General features: G+C 36.2%; 1 protein-coding gene across 1 annotated transcript in view; it reads right to left on the bottom strand.

Moving 5' to 3' along the window:
• Positions 1–1,418: 1,418 nt before the first annotated feature.
• The window catches only part of mipol1 (mirror-image polydactyly 1), a 96,707-nt gene continuing 80,278 nt past the window's right edge, over positions 1,419–17,847 (bottom strand). The window contains exons 13-14 of the mRNA XM_067367541.1: positions 9,511–9,693; positions 1,419–2,852 (exon numbers count right to left, since the gene is read on the bottom strand). Of these exons, the coding sequence (XP_067223642.1) occupies positions 2,786–2,852; positions 9,511–9,693 (250 nt within the window). The 3' untranslated portion in view covers positions 1,419–2,785. The remainder of the gene's footprint in view (positions 2,853–9,510; positions 9,694–17,847) is intronic.

The raw sequence follows: 17,847 nt of genomic DNA, 5'->3' as shown, positions 1-17,847 counted from the left end.
GAAGCAGCTGCTTTTCCATTAAAAATGATACGGGAGAAGTTTATTAGAGCTTTGTGCCCCTCTAATATGCATCGACCATGTCAGGTTGGTGGTCTCGCGCTCCCCTCGCGCGGTGTTCCGTGTTTTGTGTCTTCATTATTCTACAGCAGGGGATTTGGAGAGAAACAGCCAGTTGGTTTCTTTGGAGTTTCACTGGGCGGACGCAATAATGCATTTCTTGTTTAGGTTTATATATTAAGTATTATTCGATAAGCATTTAAAAGTTTTAAGAATAAACAAAATTGAACGAATAATGCAAAAAGAAGCTTTAATTTGCATTTTCACTTAAAAGGACTATGATAGCAAATAAGAAGATTAATTGGGGTGTTATGAAATCGCACACTGGCCTAAATGAATATTTATATTATTAACCACAAAGTTATTTAGCTTAGTCAATTTGAAGGTTATCCAATTCAATAATGCATCGTTTTAACAGTAAAACCAACACACGTTTATCAGCTTGATTAGAACCTGCATGGGAAAAATAAAAATGTGTCCCATAGAAACTAACTATATTTGTATAAATAAACAGCTACTATGAAAAGACTAGAAGCAGAGACAGAGAAAAAGAAAGAGCTTGAAATATTTGGTGTCGTTATAGCAACCGGATCAGTGGTGCTTTTCTCTGAGGGTCATTCAATATGTGCAGCCGAAACACGGTTTTAATTAAAGCGTATAAAAGTTTTTTTGTAAGTCGATGATCACGCACACTGAATTTGGGGGGTGGTAATGGGGTATTTCACTCCACATGCCACGATAAACACAGACTCGAGCCTCCACACCCACATATCAAACAAGTCATTTAAAACATGCACACCTCAAACAAATCATTTAAGAATGCACATCTCAAAACAAAAGTTTTCGTCTCGAGAAAAAAAAGTTGCAGCATCAAAGGGCAAGTGTTTTCCATAGGGATGTGTGTGGGGACACCCAGGTTGTGCCATCTCCACGGTAACCTATAGGAGGAAAATCGACAAGCTTGTCCTGGTGTCTCGGGCGTTTATTTGAGGGGAGGGACACTCAGCGGCACGTCTGGCCTAAACAGCCCTTTCTTTATTCACTGCTGCATCTAACATATTTCTGAGTACATAATCGATCAGGCTTGAAGAACAGCTCTGCTGAAGGACGGACAGGGAAAGGCAACATAAACCATGCTTATATAATTGTTTGGGGTATCTAGTCGTTGGTAAAGGTCGACTGATCTCTTTGGCCCATTTTATGTTTGTAAATTATCAGCATGCAAAGCACTCCCCATTAAACACTCACAGCACACATTTAAGAATTCAAAGAATCATCAGGCTTTTTTAAAATAAAAATATATGTAGGTATTTTAGTATATAGTTTTTAAATATACATTACATTTAAGTATACCTGAAATCCCCACAATATATCTGATTTTCAGGCTATGAATTTAAAAAGTATTAAAAGTAAAGAATAACTCCAGATGTTCAAAAATATTTAGGATATTCAGCTTGAATTAAAAAGAGCATTATTTACAGGTTTGATTAAATAGTTATGTTTAGACAAACATGATTATGTAGTTTTAATATAAAAAAACAACAATTTAGACTGATATTTGTCAAAAGAGACTCGTTTCAAATGAATTCAATTAAAGAATAAAACATTAAATAAAGAAGGGTGTTTTAAATTATTAATTTTAATAATTATTAATAATCAGTGACCACAAAACCAGCCATAAGGGTACATTTCTTTTTAAATTGAGATTTATACATAATCTGAAAGCTGGATAAATAAACTTTCCATTGATGTATGGTTTGTTAGGATATGACAATATTTTGCCGAGATTCAAAATCTGTAATCTGAGGGTGCAAAAAAAAAAAAAAAAAAAAATCTAAATATTGAGAAAATCGCCTTTAAATTTGTCCAGATGAAGTCCTTAGCAATGCATATCCACTCACAAAAATACATTTTTGCTATATTTATGGTTGGAAATTTACAAAATATCTTCATGGAACATGATCTTTTCTTAATATCCTAATGATTTTTGGCATAAAAGAAAAATCGTTAATTTTGACCCATAAAATGTATTGTTGGCTATTGCTACAAATACACCTGTGTGACTTAAGACTGGTTTTGTGGTGCAGGGTCACATATTCTGCACAGCTTGATTTGATCATTTTTAATACATTTTAGGGTTTTATTTCAATATATCTAAAACCACTAATTGATAAGCACAAAAGCAATTTATTATTAAATAACACTGAACAAGCTTTCATGAACATAAATACTGATTGTGTTGACTGATACACTGTATGTTGTTTTAATTCCCTTTATTAATTTGGGAAAATGTAAAATATATAGTCTGTCAACAAATTCAATAATAATAATAAAAAAAAAAAAATCCCAGCTTGGTCCAAAAATAGCTGGCTTTATATGGAGGAAAAAAAAAAGTCTCAGTTCCTCACAAAGTAATTGTCCAATCAAATTTCCCTTGTTTAACCAGACTTAGCGTCATACTGGTAAGAGGAGAAGAAAGAAAACCTTTGGAGTAGTAGAAAAACTACTGGCAGCAGTAGTTTCATTGGTGACTGCAGAGAGAATGTGGTTAAACATTTACGATGCCGTTTCTGAGCATGGGCTGGAATGAGAACAGGGCTGAGAGAAAGAACGCCACTTCCAGCCTTCTGTTTGCCCAGGCCAGGCTTCGGCTGTTTGCTCAGAGTTAAACGCTGCAGCCTGGTCACCAGATGTGGCCGTCTGCTCGGGTCGCCCGACGGCCAGTCAGTCAGATGACTTTTCGGACACTGCCAGTGCCCACTTTCTTCCTTAACACCTCCACCAGCCGCTCCAACCTGAGAAAGGAAAAACAGAGAGAGGGAAAGCAAAAATAAGTGATTGTGTAAATGAAAGAAGAGCAAGACAAATGCAGGCCAGCTCTTAGCTGTTTTCTCCTCACACAAGGGTGCTCTTGGAGGAACGGAAAATACGGAGAATGGATGTAGACACTTCTTAAAGTGGGTGAGACATCCATGCTGGTGTCAATGCCCAAATCCTCCAAATATCCGCCTGCCTTTACTCCGGCAAACAGAAGCCCATGTGTGGTGTCATGTGATTGGTCGGGGTGAGTAAACCTGTGCTTATGAGGGTGATGATCCCAGAGACTCTGTGGAAATGGAGGGAGATCTAGATGGGTGAAGGGATTCTTTGGGAGCAAATGAATAATGGGGAATGAAAGCAGACCTGCTTCTCTCCAGCCAAACAAATGCTGGTTCTGCTCCAAAAAGACACTCTTCAGAATCTTTGACATTGCTTAAAATTATGTGATAATATGGGAAAATTATGTGTTAATAATAATAATAAATTAAATCAGACCTTTTAATTTATATACCAAAATAAATTGAAACACGGTTACATTTCTTAAAATGATTAGATCAACTTTTAATTTAAGATATTAAAATATGTATAAATAAAAGTTGATTTAAAATTATTTCATGTATCTTGAGTATTATAAAAAAAAATCATATATATGTGTGTGTGTGTGTGTGTTTGTGTGTTGTAATAATAATAATAATAATAATAATAATTAATGAAATCAGACCTTTTAATTTATATACCAAAATAAATTGAAACTTGGTTACATTTCTCAAAATGATTAGATCAACTTTTAAATAAATAAATAAATAAATTAAAAAAAAAAAATTATATATATACTTATATAAGTTGAAAAAAAAATTATTTCATGTAGCTTGAGTATTATAAAAAATCATATATTTATATATACAGTATATATACAGTATATATACATATATATATATATATATATATATATATATATATATATATATATATATATATATATATATATATATATATATATGATTAAATGCTTTAAATATCATTTACATGTAAGCAAAAACTCAAATTAAAAGTGACAGACAAAATGAAAACTGAATGCATGATTTTCAATTTCGCTGATTTATTTTGTACAAAGCATAAATTAACTCGATTTTTTACATTCTCTTTTTTCTATTCTCAATAATATTCAGAGCCAATTTTTCAGTATTTACTCAGTGTCCTGAAAATCAGACTTGGAAGTTAAAAATGAAATTAATTAATTAAATAAATAAATAAACATCATGCACGACAATAGTAGTAGGTTGTAGAGAGCTCAGGATTGTTAAATCCAAGCATTTTCAAATAAAAAAGTTAGGTATTCACAATAAAATTGAGTTCAAGCAGGCTTACAGCAACAAAGCGGGCACTAAAAACAGCCCAGATCTATCAGAGCTTTCACAGCATTGCTGATAAGATGTGCTTGGCATACCCAGTGCTAGTATTGTCTATTGAGGTTTCTCAGTCTTATCAAGTGAGCATATGGGAGTGGTCTGACCCAAGCCTTGCTCCTGCCGTAGTCTCCACCTGTTTTCCCGTACAGAGAGATTGAAGAGCAGCCGCAGGACCATATGTATTTCTCAGAGGCGCTCTGTGGCCGAGAGAAATGCGTCACGTTGGAGGGAAAGGGGGGAAGACGAGGGGGAGGGGATGGTTCAAAACAGCAGACTAATATTTATAAAAGGTCATTGTTGCTAAATGAACAGGCCACGCACACGAGCATATATACATATACAAGCAAACAGCCTTCATATCACACACACACAACCCACTTCCCCCCAAAACACACAAACATGCAGACAGACACCACAAGACCGTCTCTCTCTTTCTCGCCTCCATAAACATGCACGGAAACACCTTTCCCCCTTGTGTGCAAATTTTTAGCGTTTTAAATATATTCATTAGCCTCCCTGTCATGTTTGCACAATTAACAGGTCTGCCTTTCCGTGGCAGGATCTCCAAGGTGTGCCTGCGGGCTGGGGAGGATTTGGTGAACACTGTTTGCAGAGAGTGGCCGTAAACCCAAACATACACGCGAGGGAAGAGCCGGCAAAAGCGCAAATCCCGATTAAGAATTCACGGAGTCGCAAAACCAACAATTCCAGCTCAAATAACACAGAGTAAACAGCAGCCGTGCATAAATTCTAAACAACAGCACGTTTTATGTATGGCACGACAACATATTCATGTTTCAATGCAAAAGAAGATCCTGTTTGTAATCTATAATTATCCCATGACAATGCCTGACAAAAACCCTAACACGAAACACTATAAGATCTCGCGTAAAACTCCAGCAACTATAGATTGCACAGGAAGCAGAACGGCACAGAAAAAAAGGCAGTTGAGGAGGGTCAGCCCTCGCTGTGCCAGACAGAAGAGCCTGCGAGACTGCGGCATGATGGGACACACAAGCCGCAGCCCGTTTGTGGGCCGTCGGGCCAATGAAAAGGTCCTTTGTGTGCTTCTCATGGCCAAATTTGATTCAGCAGGTCATTAGACATTCAGCTCAGCTCCTCCGTCAATGGGCCTGCAGGAACGGCACTCAGGTGCCACATTCTGGGCCGGCGCTGGGCTTCCTCCTCCCCGGTTCGCCGCGCTGTGGGAGTCTGGAGGCCGATCGCATCACCCCTGCATTCTTCTCACAGCCATGCGACGAGGCCCACGTCAGAACGGCTTCCCACAGGCCGCCCGGAGCCTGGTGAGTGCAGGGCATCCATCTGAATGTCAGCTAGCGGTCAGGTGTGACCGACCTACTGCGGACAATCCCCGTCATGCGCGCACGTAGATGCTCACACTCATGTTATCCTTTGCTCTATAAGAAAAAATAGCAGTCACCTTGACCTAACCATCACCTTGCGAGGACTCGCAAAGTAAAAGTTGTTCCAAATTCTGTCGCATTTACTCACCCCATAAATTTAATTTTTTTTTTTTTGTCTTGGAACTCAAAAGGAAGACTTAAGAATAATCTTCATATTCTTTTATATACAACAGGTCATAATAAAATGTGCAAATATTGTACCTTTAGGGCTTGTAACTGGGGTAGTACCCTCAAAGGAACATCTTTGTACTTTATGTACCTCTAAATGGTTCATTGTAGTACCATAAGGGTATATATTACTACTCTAATGTAATAATATGCACCTTTTAGGGGTAGATAAGGTACAAAGTTGTCTGTTTAAAGATACTGCCTCAGTGACAAACCGTTCAACAGCTATATTTTGCACTTTTTTCTGACAGTGTACATAGCTATCAAGCTCTGAGAAAGCATCAGAAAAATAGTCCACACGATTTGTACGCTAAAATTGAAAGTGTTTTGGAGTCATATGATAGCTTTGTGTGATGAACGGACTGATATCTTGATGTTAAAACCTTGCTTAATGCTTTTTGTTTGTGACACACGTGAGAACCAATGGCATTTCAATGTCCGTGATTTTTCTTTTCACTCTGAAAAAAATAATGCTTCCTTTTCTTTCGGTTGCTAATAAAAAATATTATTGCATAGCTTCAGAAGTCTTGGAATATGGCACACAAGTCATATGGACTACATTTATGATGCTGTTTTTGGAGCTTTACAGTGATGGTCACTTTAAACTGCAATTGTACAAAAACAATTGTTTCCTATATAATATATAAATATTGTATATCCAATACAAAAACAACAGTAGCCTATACAGTTTTGAAAAAACATGGGGTGGAGAAAATAATGACTGAATTTTGTCTTTGGGTGAAGTATTCCTTTAAAGGTGATAGAGAGGATTTTTTTGTCGACTGAGAATCCAAAGACTGTTAGTGAGTTCGGCAGTGATTGACAAGCCAGAGGGCCAATCGTTTACGCGATGATCGCGTAAACGATTGGCTGATGTTTTTAAGGCACTACCTCGTGCACAGATGATGTATATTAATATTATTCCTTTCAGTGCACCTAATAAATAGTCTTTTATCAGTTAGTAAAGACAGTTTCAAGTAATATTGCAAAAATGTATAAAACAAAACATCCTCTTTAGCACCTTTAATTGGATGGTTCACCCAAAAATGAAAATTCTGTCATTTACTCACTCTCATGTAGTTCAAAAAGCTGTTTAAAGAGGTGGTATAATGCAATAAGTCTCTGATGTCCCCAGAGTGTGTATGTGAAGTTTTAGCTCAAAATACCCCACAGATAATTTTTTATAGCATGTTAAATTTGTAAATTTGTTTGAGGGTGAGCAAAAACACCCCATTTTTGTGTGTGTCCCTTTAAATGCAAATGAGCTGCTGCTCCTAAGAAGAGGGCGGGGTTTCAAGGGCTTGTGTTAGCAGCTCCGATTACCTCACGCAGACTCAATGAAAATGTCAGAAACTGTTCAGCCTTTTATGTTCAAACTGGAGTCGGACAATGATGGAGAGAATCAAGAAGAATTGACAACATGTAGAATGCAACAGGACATTTCTGAATGGTTAGTTGATGAATTTATGTAGCTGATGTGGAGTTAACTATCTTAAAGTCATTGATTAGCATATTCTGTCATGATAATCTATAAATCGCTCATGTGGGAACTGTTATAAGATGCTTACAGAGCCAGAGAATATATGCTGCATGAAGACAGAACAGGTATAGTTGAGTTTAATTATGGTTATAACTTATGTTTGCATCTTGCTTTTATGACATGCTATTGCATTTGTGTTACACACTGTATTGCAAAAACATGGCCTCACCCATTTGTTGTGTGTTCTCGGGGGTAGGGTTTATGTAAATTTTAGGGTTAGTGATGTCACTAACCTGGTAAGAAGCTCATTGTAGTCCCTACCAGCCGTTTGTTCTAGTTCCTAAACAGAGAATTCTTTGAAATAAAATATCTCCCTTTGCTTTGAACTTTGAGTGTCGTAACTATGAAGATGTTGTTTGTGCTCAAACAGCAACATTACACACTAACTAAAGTTAAAAAAGTGAAATCATAATAAACCACTCCTTTAACTACTGAAAAGAAAAAAGTTTTTGCCAATGCAATTAAAGTCAATGAGGTCCAACATTCTTCAAAGTATCTTCTTTTGTGTTCCACAGAAGAAATAAAGTCATGAGGGTGAATAAATGATGAAAGAAAGTTCATTTTTGGGTGAACTATTCCTTTAAGAAATGATTTGGCACTAAGTCAGGGCCTCAAGCAATAAATATGCCGATTCTCAGAATACAGGGAACTTGTTAACTTCCAGTAATACTACACAGAGACTCTTCCAGTAGCCCTGCACAGGGGTGAAATGAGCAGTTCAACTCAATGCTGTACTCAGTAGTGACTCACACTGCTGAACCTTGCACTGTGGATGCCACTTGGTCAGGGATATACACAAACAAGCTACCCTGACACACACTTGCTGTCTAGGCGAGGACAGTAGCACAGGTAAAAGCAAAGTGCATTGTGGGATTTGGAGTTTCATGTCATGCAGCAGAGGCTGTGTGATCTTTCCTCTGAAAATGGACACCCTTCAGAGCGGCATGTGTAAACAGTGCACTAAAGTTCTCTCATTGTGATGGGGTGGTGGGGGGTTCTCTCTGTGTTTTGAGCACCCCCTCAGCTCAGCATCTCCACCCCCATTTGGTTAATTCATCATGTAAATAGATCAGCAGGCCGGCTTGTGTTTGCTTTGCGTGGGGAGCCCCCCATGTGAGTGAGACAAGAGGGAGAGAGAGAGAGAGAATATCTACCAGACAACCAGTTTTTATACTTGTATATAACAGTGGTCTAACAGCACTCTTCAGTGTCAAAATGATGGCCAATCAGATCAAAGAAGGTGGGGTTTACAGTTCACTGAAGACAAGTGTGAATTCCAATGCGATGCTTGTAGTTTTTACAGTGAAAAAGTGTGTGTGTTAAGATATATGTAGCTAAACATTTAATATATGACATATATGTTTTATAATGGATATGTTTAACGACCCACAGTAACATAAAGTGATGCAAACTACTCAACTTTTTTTTTTTTTTGAATTTCTCCATTTTGAATTGAAAGTATGCTAACATTTAATTGATGTCATTGATAACTGAATGCGACAACACAAGTTTTTTTTTTATTTACATTTTTGACATATTTACCCCCCCCTAAAAAAAAAAAAAAAAAAAAAAAAAAAACCTTTGGCCCGCCCCAAATGTTCAAGACATGGTTACAGCCTTGCCAAAAGATGACAAAAAAGAATAATAGAAGTACCATAAACAAGCCCAAATGAGTCATGTGGACTTTGGACATAGCATGACTCTTATAGACTATTTTTGTAATCCTTTTATGTAACTTTTTTTTGTCATTTGACAGCATCTGTCTCTATTCACTGTCACTGTGGAAAAGAGCAGCATGAACATACTGCATAACATCTCTTTTTCTGTTTCACAAAAGAAAGTCATACAAGTTTAGAACTTGGAACTAATAAAGGGTTAGTACAAAATTGCCATTCTTGAGTGAAGAACCCAAATCAAAATAAATTAATTAAAAAAGATTTTAGGAATAATTAAGGCTTTCATTTGATCAAAAATTCATTAAAACAGTAATATTGGGAAATATTATTACAATTAAAAAAAATTCTGAGAATAGAATACAAAGAATATAATTTATATATATAAACCTTGTGACCAGCAGTGCACATGTCTGTACCTCTGAACTTTCTCATTGGCCTCCTTCTCTCTCTCCTGTGCCAGACACAGTTGGGTCTGAGTGCTCTGATGCTCTGATGTCAGCTGCTGCAGACGGTACAGCAGGGGTTGAATCTGGCTCTGGCTTTGGTTTGAAGTGGCTGGACTGTCTGGACAGGTCTCATCAGCCTGATGCTGCAGCACACTGAAAACACAAAAACAGTTTTGACAAATGTAATTAGCACACTTTATGTCAGTATTGAAAAAAAAATCATTTGAATATTTGTTTTTTATTATCATAATTGCATTTCGAAACATTTTTGCTGCTTCTTAACAATATAAAATGGCTTATTTGCTTTTACCTATTAATAACAGTATATCATATTTAAATGCATTAAAGGGACTAAATGTAAGAAATTTCATGTATTAAATGCTTTTTGTATTGCCAATGTGTGTACAGCTTGAAATGATACTTAAAAAACAAAACTTTCTCAGACTTCCTAGGTTGTCTATGAAAGCCTGTAGACTGACTTTTATGTTTAAGGACTCTGGATTTTTTTTGCCAGGAAAATCAAAAGGATGTAGCGTTTACAACCTGACACATGAAACGAATGCTTATACAATGTTCAGGAAAAGGCTGAAAGAGCCATTCTGTACTGTAATGTCAATGTGTCATGCAAAGAAAAGGGGTTGATTCAAAGTCTCACATAGCCAGATCTATATAGTCTATAGTCTCAAATATACTTTATAATCAAAATATCCATCCAAAGTTGCGAATTTAACTTGTGTGCAAATTTGAAATAACGCATAAAACATTTCCGAATAAAGCACTGTTTCCATTCAGTGAGTCGAAGAGAACAAAATCATCACTTCCTCATAAACTGGTGCAAAATATCACTAAGAAAAATGGAAGTTGCTGCAGTAGAAGCCACTGTATATAATAATTTTAATTTTCACTGTATATAAAAAAATATATTTTTCTGTTCAATAGTTAAAGGGGTGGTTCATTATGATTTCACTTTTTTAACTTTAGTATATATATATATATATATATATATATATATATATATATATATATATATATATATATATACACACACACACACACACAGAGGTGAGAAAACAGCAGGTAAGAAAGCATCTGATCTCACTTACCTGCTGTTTTCTCACCTCTGACATTCTTGTTGTGTTTATTTTGTTATTGAAAAGGAAATGCGCAGCACATATTTACATGTTGATCTAAACATTGCTCTCAGCAGCGTGGATGGTGTCGGGTTGTTCGTTAACAGTTCATCACTGCAAAGGTATTTCTAACTTCTTTTTACTACTTAGCGAAGAACAGAAAAGTGAGCATACAGGGGCACTGAATCACGTTCAGTCCTTACACATTCATGAGTGCGAGCACGAGCAATAAGCTGCTGGCTGCAGTTCAATTAATGGCCACCGGTGTTGCTAATAACAAGGGTTTCTGGTTTCCACACACAGTATAGCCCCTTTAAATGGATAGTTCACTCAAACATGAAAATTATCCCATGATTTCCTCACTCTCAAGCCATCCTAGGTGTATATGACTATGTTCGTCTATCAGACGAACACAATCGGTTCACTTCAGAAGGCTTTTATTAACACCCTGGGGTCGTATGGATTAATTTTTTCATGAATGGGTGCATTTTTTTGTCTTCAAAATTTGGGCCCCAATTCACAGTCATTATGAACCTTGGAGGACTAAGGATATTTTTAAATATATCTCCGATTGTGTTTGAAAGAAGATAGTCATATACACCTAGGATGGCTTGAGGGTGAGTAAATCATGGGGTAATTTTCATTTTGGGGTGAACAATCCTTTTAAGCATAATTCTGCACAATTTCCCCTGCACTTAGTGTAAAAAAATTGAAAAAGTGCACAGATTATGCATAGGCCAAGCTTTAACTTAAACCATAAACAGTAAAATAAATGATTCACCTACATTTTATCAACAAAACAAACATTCTGACAAATGCAGGGGCAAAAGAGTTTGATTGTTTATGCATTAAATAATATTAAGTTAACTATTATTAACTGAATTTGCGAGTGTTTACTTCCAGGTAATAACAATTTTAATCCATATAAAAAAGAAATAACTACATATCTTTGTTATCCATCACAAACTTCAATAGTTCTTCGGGAAAGACAATCATCAAAATTACAAGAACAATATAACGGCTGAGTGATGGTGTAGCATCAAGCTCATGTTTCATAAAACAGGAGAAGAAATGCCAATGGTCAAATTTCTAACACAAGCATGAAACTTGACCCAGACACAGAAAGCATGCTTGCAGTTTACCTGGAGGTGTGGAATCCTAACTCTATATCAACAGACACATCTAATAATCAAAACGGAATGTCAGTACAAGAAACAATATCTGGGGCTAATAATTCCTCGGAATGTCAGTGGAATACATTAGCGCTCTCACAGCGCTGCATCCAACTGGAGGTGAAATTCAGACAGGTGTTTTTCAACAAGGCGTGAAATAACGAAGGTCAAACTAAAAACGGAGGGGTGGAGGTAGAGGATGAGAGATACAAATCAGTGTAGATTGTGCCAAGGAAACCCTGAGCTCCCACAAACCTGTCAATATTGAAATGCCACATTAAGCTAACATAAAAACAAATCAACTTCATGAGAAAAGAGACGTTTTGAGGAATAAACATTTCTAATGAAAATATAACGGTGCTTGTCTGTTCAAAACAATGCCACCACAAAGGCAGTTTGTTGCCCGCCATATCATTTATGGTTCAGGTGATTGTGCACAAAAAAAAAATAAATGCCCAGAACTTTTACGCCAAAGATGGCAGCATGCCGGTTGTGTGCTTTCAGAGCTGCCAAACAATTGCCATTGTGATGAATGGAAATGCTACCAGACAACTTTCTCCAGATATTATAGACTTCCTTGGCTGCTATGTAGTTACTTACTGTACGTCTAGGAGATTTGATTGTCCGTCAAACGAAAAGTAATTTCGCCTCGCCTCCACAAGTTGCAAAGACAGATATCATTTTCTGTGCTTAAAAACAGCTGTCAACAAACTGCAGAGGAATAATATGCTTTAATATGACACAGAGAGCACGGGGATGTCAATATCAGGTCTAAATAATGACACCTGCTCCCCTTTTCATTCAAGCAGAAACAAGATGAATGGCTTTTATAATGCAGACAGGTACACCGCGCTCACCTGCGACCACAGACATACAGAAAACCACAGCGCTATTAAGTGGGCATTCATATTAGCTAGGGAAACAATGCTTTTGGTACAATGCCCCGATTAGCCGACAGAACAAAACGTCTGTCTGGCTCGCATGCCGGCATATGCTATAGTGACAGAGACATCATGATTGATTGGCAGTAGCTTTTGTCTTTTAGCTTAGCCAATGTGCGTGTGTGCTGTTGCCCTACAGTCATATTACTCATTCAGTCTTGCTAAGTAGTTCTTCCATGTCAGGTTCTTCCTTTATTTTTTTTCTTTCTGTTTTTAAGGCAGGAGGTAATCAATTCTGATGCGTTATTGATGGTCGAGCAAGTGATGTAAAGTTGTGTGCTTTGTTTAATTAAATGCAAACATATTGGGTACAAAGGTCCAATGACAGTGACAAACAAGGGCAGAGAAGCATTGCCACACTATGGATTATCTTATCTGAGCCCGCCTACCCCTTCACACACACAACCGGTTCTCCGCTACACGGCTTTCCATCCTGGCCACCACTTTATGAGAATCATTATAGTTGGATATATGATGTTCCTGGCCTGATCAGAGGAACTGGGATGCCAGTATGATGGAGTTCCATAAATAGCCACATAAACTCAACCTGTCTCAGTTTACTGAATAGAAGGTGTGTGAAATTATGTGTGATGCCTTTTATTTTGTTATATTCAATATTGAGTTACTCCCTAAAAAAAATAATAACAAATGGCTTTTTATGGAAAGTAATGCGTTATGTTACTTTTGCATTAACTTTTTTTCCACCTGGGCTGGGCTTGCTTGTTTGTTTTATAATGACAAAAACAGGCAAATGTAAAGGCCCTTTCACACTAAAAGTGATATGACACAGGAGAAGAAAGTTCACACTCTTACTTCAGCAATAAAAACAAAAAAATGAAACACAAATGTGATGTTTAATCATTTTTGCTTATTGTATATGGTTGAATTGAATCATCGAAGGTCAGCAGCAAAGACATTGGTTAATAAAGTGAGATTAAATACATAAAGTATATTTGTGTTTTTGAACAAATTTAATTATTGCAGGTTTATATAATATTCTGAGTTTGCATTTCACTGTTTTTCTTCATTTTGTGGAACTTTGAATCATTTGAATGTTTTCATTTGAATGTTTTTGTTCAAGTGAGATGAGTAAATTCATGCACATTTTTAGAACTACAATAAGCATCATGTTTACAAAGTGGGGACAGGAGAGCTGTCAGGTAATAAAAGGGAAAACAAAGCAATTTGCGTTACTTATTTGAAAAAGTAACTCAAATATTTTACTGTAAATTTAAAAGTAACATGTTACTTTACTTGTTTCTTGAAAAAAGTAATGTGATTACGCAACTCACATTACTTGTAATGCGTTACTCCCAACACTTGTTATATTAGTTAAAAACACAACTCAAGGACTGTCTGTTGATAAGAGTCAGCCTTCCTACAATAAGTTCAATAAAACTGAAAAACTTCCAAAGTACCAAAAAATGAGTGTTGCTTGCACATGCAGAACTCGCCGCTAGAGCTGCACGATTCATTGAAAAAAGATCGCGATCTCGATTCAAACACCCATGCAATCTTATTTTATCAATGACAATGATTCATCCGCCGTCTTTTAAACCGTTGACAAAGTCATACCGGAACATTCAAATCTGTGTTCGTGCTATCGCTGAGCCAGAGAGAGCAGTTTTGAACCACACATTAGTTATTTCTGTTACAAATATTCAAATTATCACATAAGTACTGAAATATAAGGTTAAAGTTAGGATATAAACACTGATGTCTAGTGATCAAAATAGAGCAAACTACCTTGTCAAACAAGGTACTTGGCGCTTCAAATAACAATTACATCAGTTGTATCAATTACATCTTACGCCAGGTGGCGATAAGTGACTGTTAAAAAATGCATTTGTCGTTGAATCATTCATTCAAAAGATTCGTTCAAAAAACACTGATTCGTCCAGTAATGAAACAAGTCATTTAATTCATTCAAAACCTTTTATTTTTTTAAATAATTGATTCAAATTAATTAAACATTTTTCCAGCAATTAATATTTTGTCAGAACCTATATTGTAAATTACATGTTATTTTTGTTTAGCTCTATATTCAGAATTGTGGGAGAATCGTGTTCTCTATATGAAACCAAAAAAATTGTGATTCTCATTTTATCTAGAATCGAGCAGCTCTACTCACCGCCATGATTCTAGAATATTGAGGGTGGTTGCTAGGGTGTTGCTCTGCAGTAGGTAAGGTGGTGTAGGTGGTTGCTAGGTCAATTCTACGTGGTTGTTTATTGCCTCAAATCAAAAGTCTCAATGAAATGGATCAGGTCGCACCTTCAATTTAAGATTGTATTTTTTTGTTGTTTTACTGTACGGCAGGTGAAAATGAGTCTGATAAGTCACAATTTTGAGTTTTCATTCACAAGGTTAGGGGTTTGTTAATAACAGAAATCTTAAGTACTCTAAAAGAATGGTGCAGAAAAAGTTTTGCTCAAAAATTGCTAGTATTTTTTAAAAATTTAAATAAATTATTTATAAACAAATGGCAAGTAACACATTGAATTAAACATGAAATTTTGAAGTAAAAAGACTGAAATTGTAAAATGTACTTAAGTTATCTTTGTTTTATTAACAACTTTGACAAAATCTTTTTCTTTTTTTAACAGTGTATGAGCAAAAGTAATAGTGACTAATCAAATAAATACTTGTAAATTCCATTAAAATCTATTCAATTTATTCAACCAAACACAGTATGCTGCTCGTTTAACACGGTGTGTGTTGCTCTAGTTATAAAGGCCGCCAGACAGGCAATCCGAGCAGTAATGTTAAACATTAACCAGAACCGAAAGATACCTGATCACAGGGGAGGGATCCCAACGAACCTGTCCTCTAACTCTACATGCCAGTTAAACATTAACACTGCCACAAAATGCTATCAGATGGGAAATGTAAAATACCCTTTTAATAGAGAGCATTTATCTACAGGCAAAAAAGTACATAGAGACCGCAGCCAAGACAGAGACAGACATTCTACTGACAGGTGTCTATGGCAACCTGTAGTGGATATAAACTAACTACCGACCACATCCCACCGTCAACCATTCCTTACACCAATTACTCATGCTGACAGCTGCTGATAAAGGCCTTGGTAGTTTCTACACCTCTTGTTTCTTCAATATAATGCAAAAATATGAGACCACACCCAATGGAGAACAAAAACACCAAAGTTGTGATCATTCCTTAATGAAAAAAGAGAATTTCTTGCGCTGAGCCTGGGCAGGAACGCTGCTGTGCGTTTGGATAAAGGAGCCACTGCTTGCCAGGAGGGGTTCTATGCAATCTACAAAATGTATTTTGCTGCACAGAACAGCGAAGAAGGCTAATGCAGCGGCTACAGTTTGCCCTGTTTTGGGGATAAAGTCTGTTAATGCCACAGGCGTTATAAATATCACATAAATTCAAAGTTTCCATCTAGCAATGTGGCATAACTACTGGTGTTATCAACATCCAAGGATTTCTTAGAAATAAGTAATTTCAGCCCAATCGGCGGGGGTTTGAATGAAAAGGGGGAAAACATAAGAAGAATGGAAATAAATGCCACTGATAAATAATCAGTTTGCTGAGAGATGTATGATTAGAAATCTCTGTAGAGATCAGACAACTTGCTACTATGTTACCCCACACAATGTATATAAAGTTAATAATAAACATAAATATCAAATAACAAAATGAAAGAGAGACTCCGCAGTAGAATGTGGCACAAATCATTTTTTATACATGTACGTACACCGTTCAAAAGTTTGGTGACAGTTTTTCTGTTTTAAATAAATTAATACTTTTATTCTGCAATGAAGGATTAAATTGATCAAAAAGACTTTAAAGACTGTAAATTTATGAATTCTATTTCAAATAAACGCTGTTTTTTTTTTTTTACTTTCTATTCATCAAATCATCCTGAAAAAAATATTAGTGTTTCCACAAAAACATTAAAGGTGCCCTACAACGTTCTTTCACAAGATGTAATATAAGTCTAAGGTGTCCCCTGAATGTGTCTGTGAAGTTTCAGCTCAAAATACCCCATAGATCTTTTTTAATAATTTTTTTTAACTGCCTATTTTGGGGCATCATTAACTATGCACCGATTCAGGCTGCGGCCCCTTTAAATCTCATGTTCCCGCCCCACGAGCTCTCGACTATAATACAGTGCATAAACAAAGTTTACACAGCTAATATAACCCTCAAATGGATCTTTACAAGATGTTCGTCATGCATACTGCATGCATGCGTCGGATCATGTGAGTATAGTATTTATTTGGATGTTTACATTTGATTCTGAATGAGTTTGATGGTGCTCCGTGGCTAACGGGCTAACATTACACACTGTTGGAGAGATTTATAAAGAATGAAGTTGTGTTTATGAATTATACAGACTGCAAGTGTTTAAAAATGACAGTCTTGTCTCCATGAATACAGTAATATACAATGGTAACTTTAACCACATTTAACAGTGCATTAGCAACATGCTAACAAAACATTTAGAAAGACAATTTACAAATATCACTAAAAATATCATGTTATCATGAATCATGTCAGTTATTATCGCTCCATCTGCCATTTTTCACTATTGTCCTTGCTTGCTTACCTGCATAAAGTCTGATGATTCAGCTGTGCACAGATCCAAACGTTAATAATGCCTGCCCTTGTCTAATGCTTTGAACATGAGCTGGCATATGCAAATATTGGGGGCGTACATATTAATGATCCCGACTGTTACGTAACAGTCAGTGTTATGTTGAGATTTGCCTGTTCTTCAGAGGTCTTTTAAACAAATGAGATTTATATAAGGAGGAAAAAATGGTGTTTGAGACTCACTGTATGTCATTTACATGTACTGAACTCTTGTTATTTAACTATGCCAAGATAAATTAAATTTTTGATCCTAGGGCACCTTTAAGTAATATTAAGTATACTTAAGTTAATATTAACCGTTTTCAACACTGATAATAATAATAAAAAAGTTTCTAATATTCAGCAAATCAGCGTAGAATGATTTCTGAAGGATCTGATGCTGAAAATTCCCCTTAGCTATCATAGGAATTAATTACAAACATATATATATATATA

The sequence above is a fragment of the Chanodichthys erythropterus genome, chromosome 18 (assembly GCF_024489055.1).
Source record: "Chanodichthys erythropterus isolate Z2021 chromosome 18, ASM2448905v1, whole genome shotgun sequence".
NCBI classification, from domain to species: domain Eukaryota; kingdom Metazoa; phylum Chordata; class Actinopteri; order Cypriniformes; family Xenocyprididae; genus Chanodichthys; species Chanodichthys erythropterus.
The sequence above is the reverse complement of the archived record's forward strand: the minus strand, read 5'-3'. Positions and strand labels throughout refer to the sequence as shown.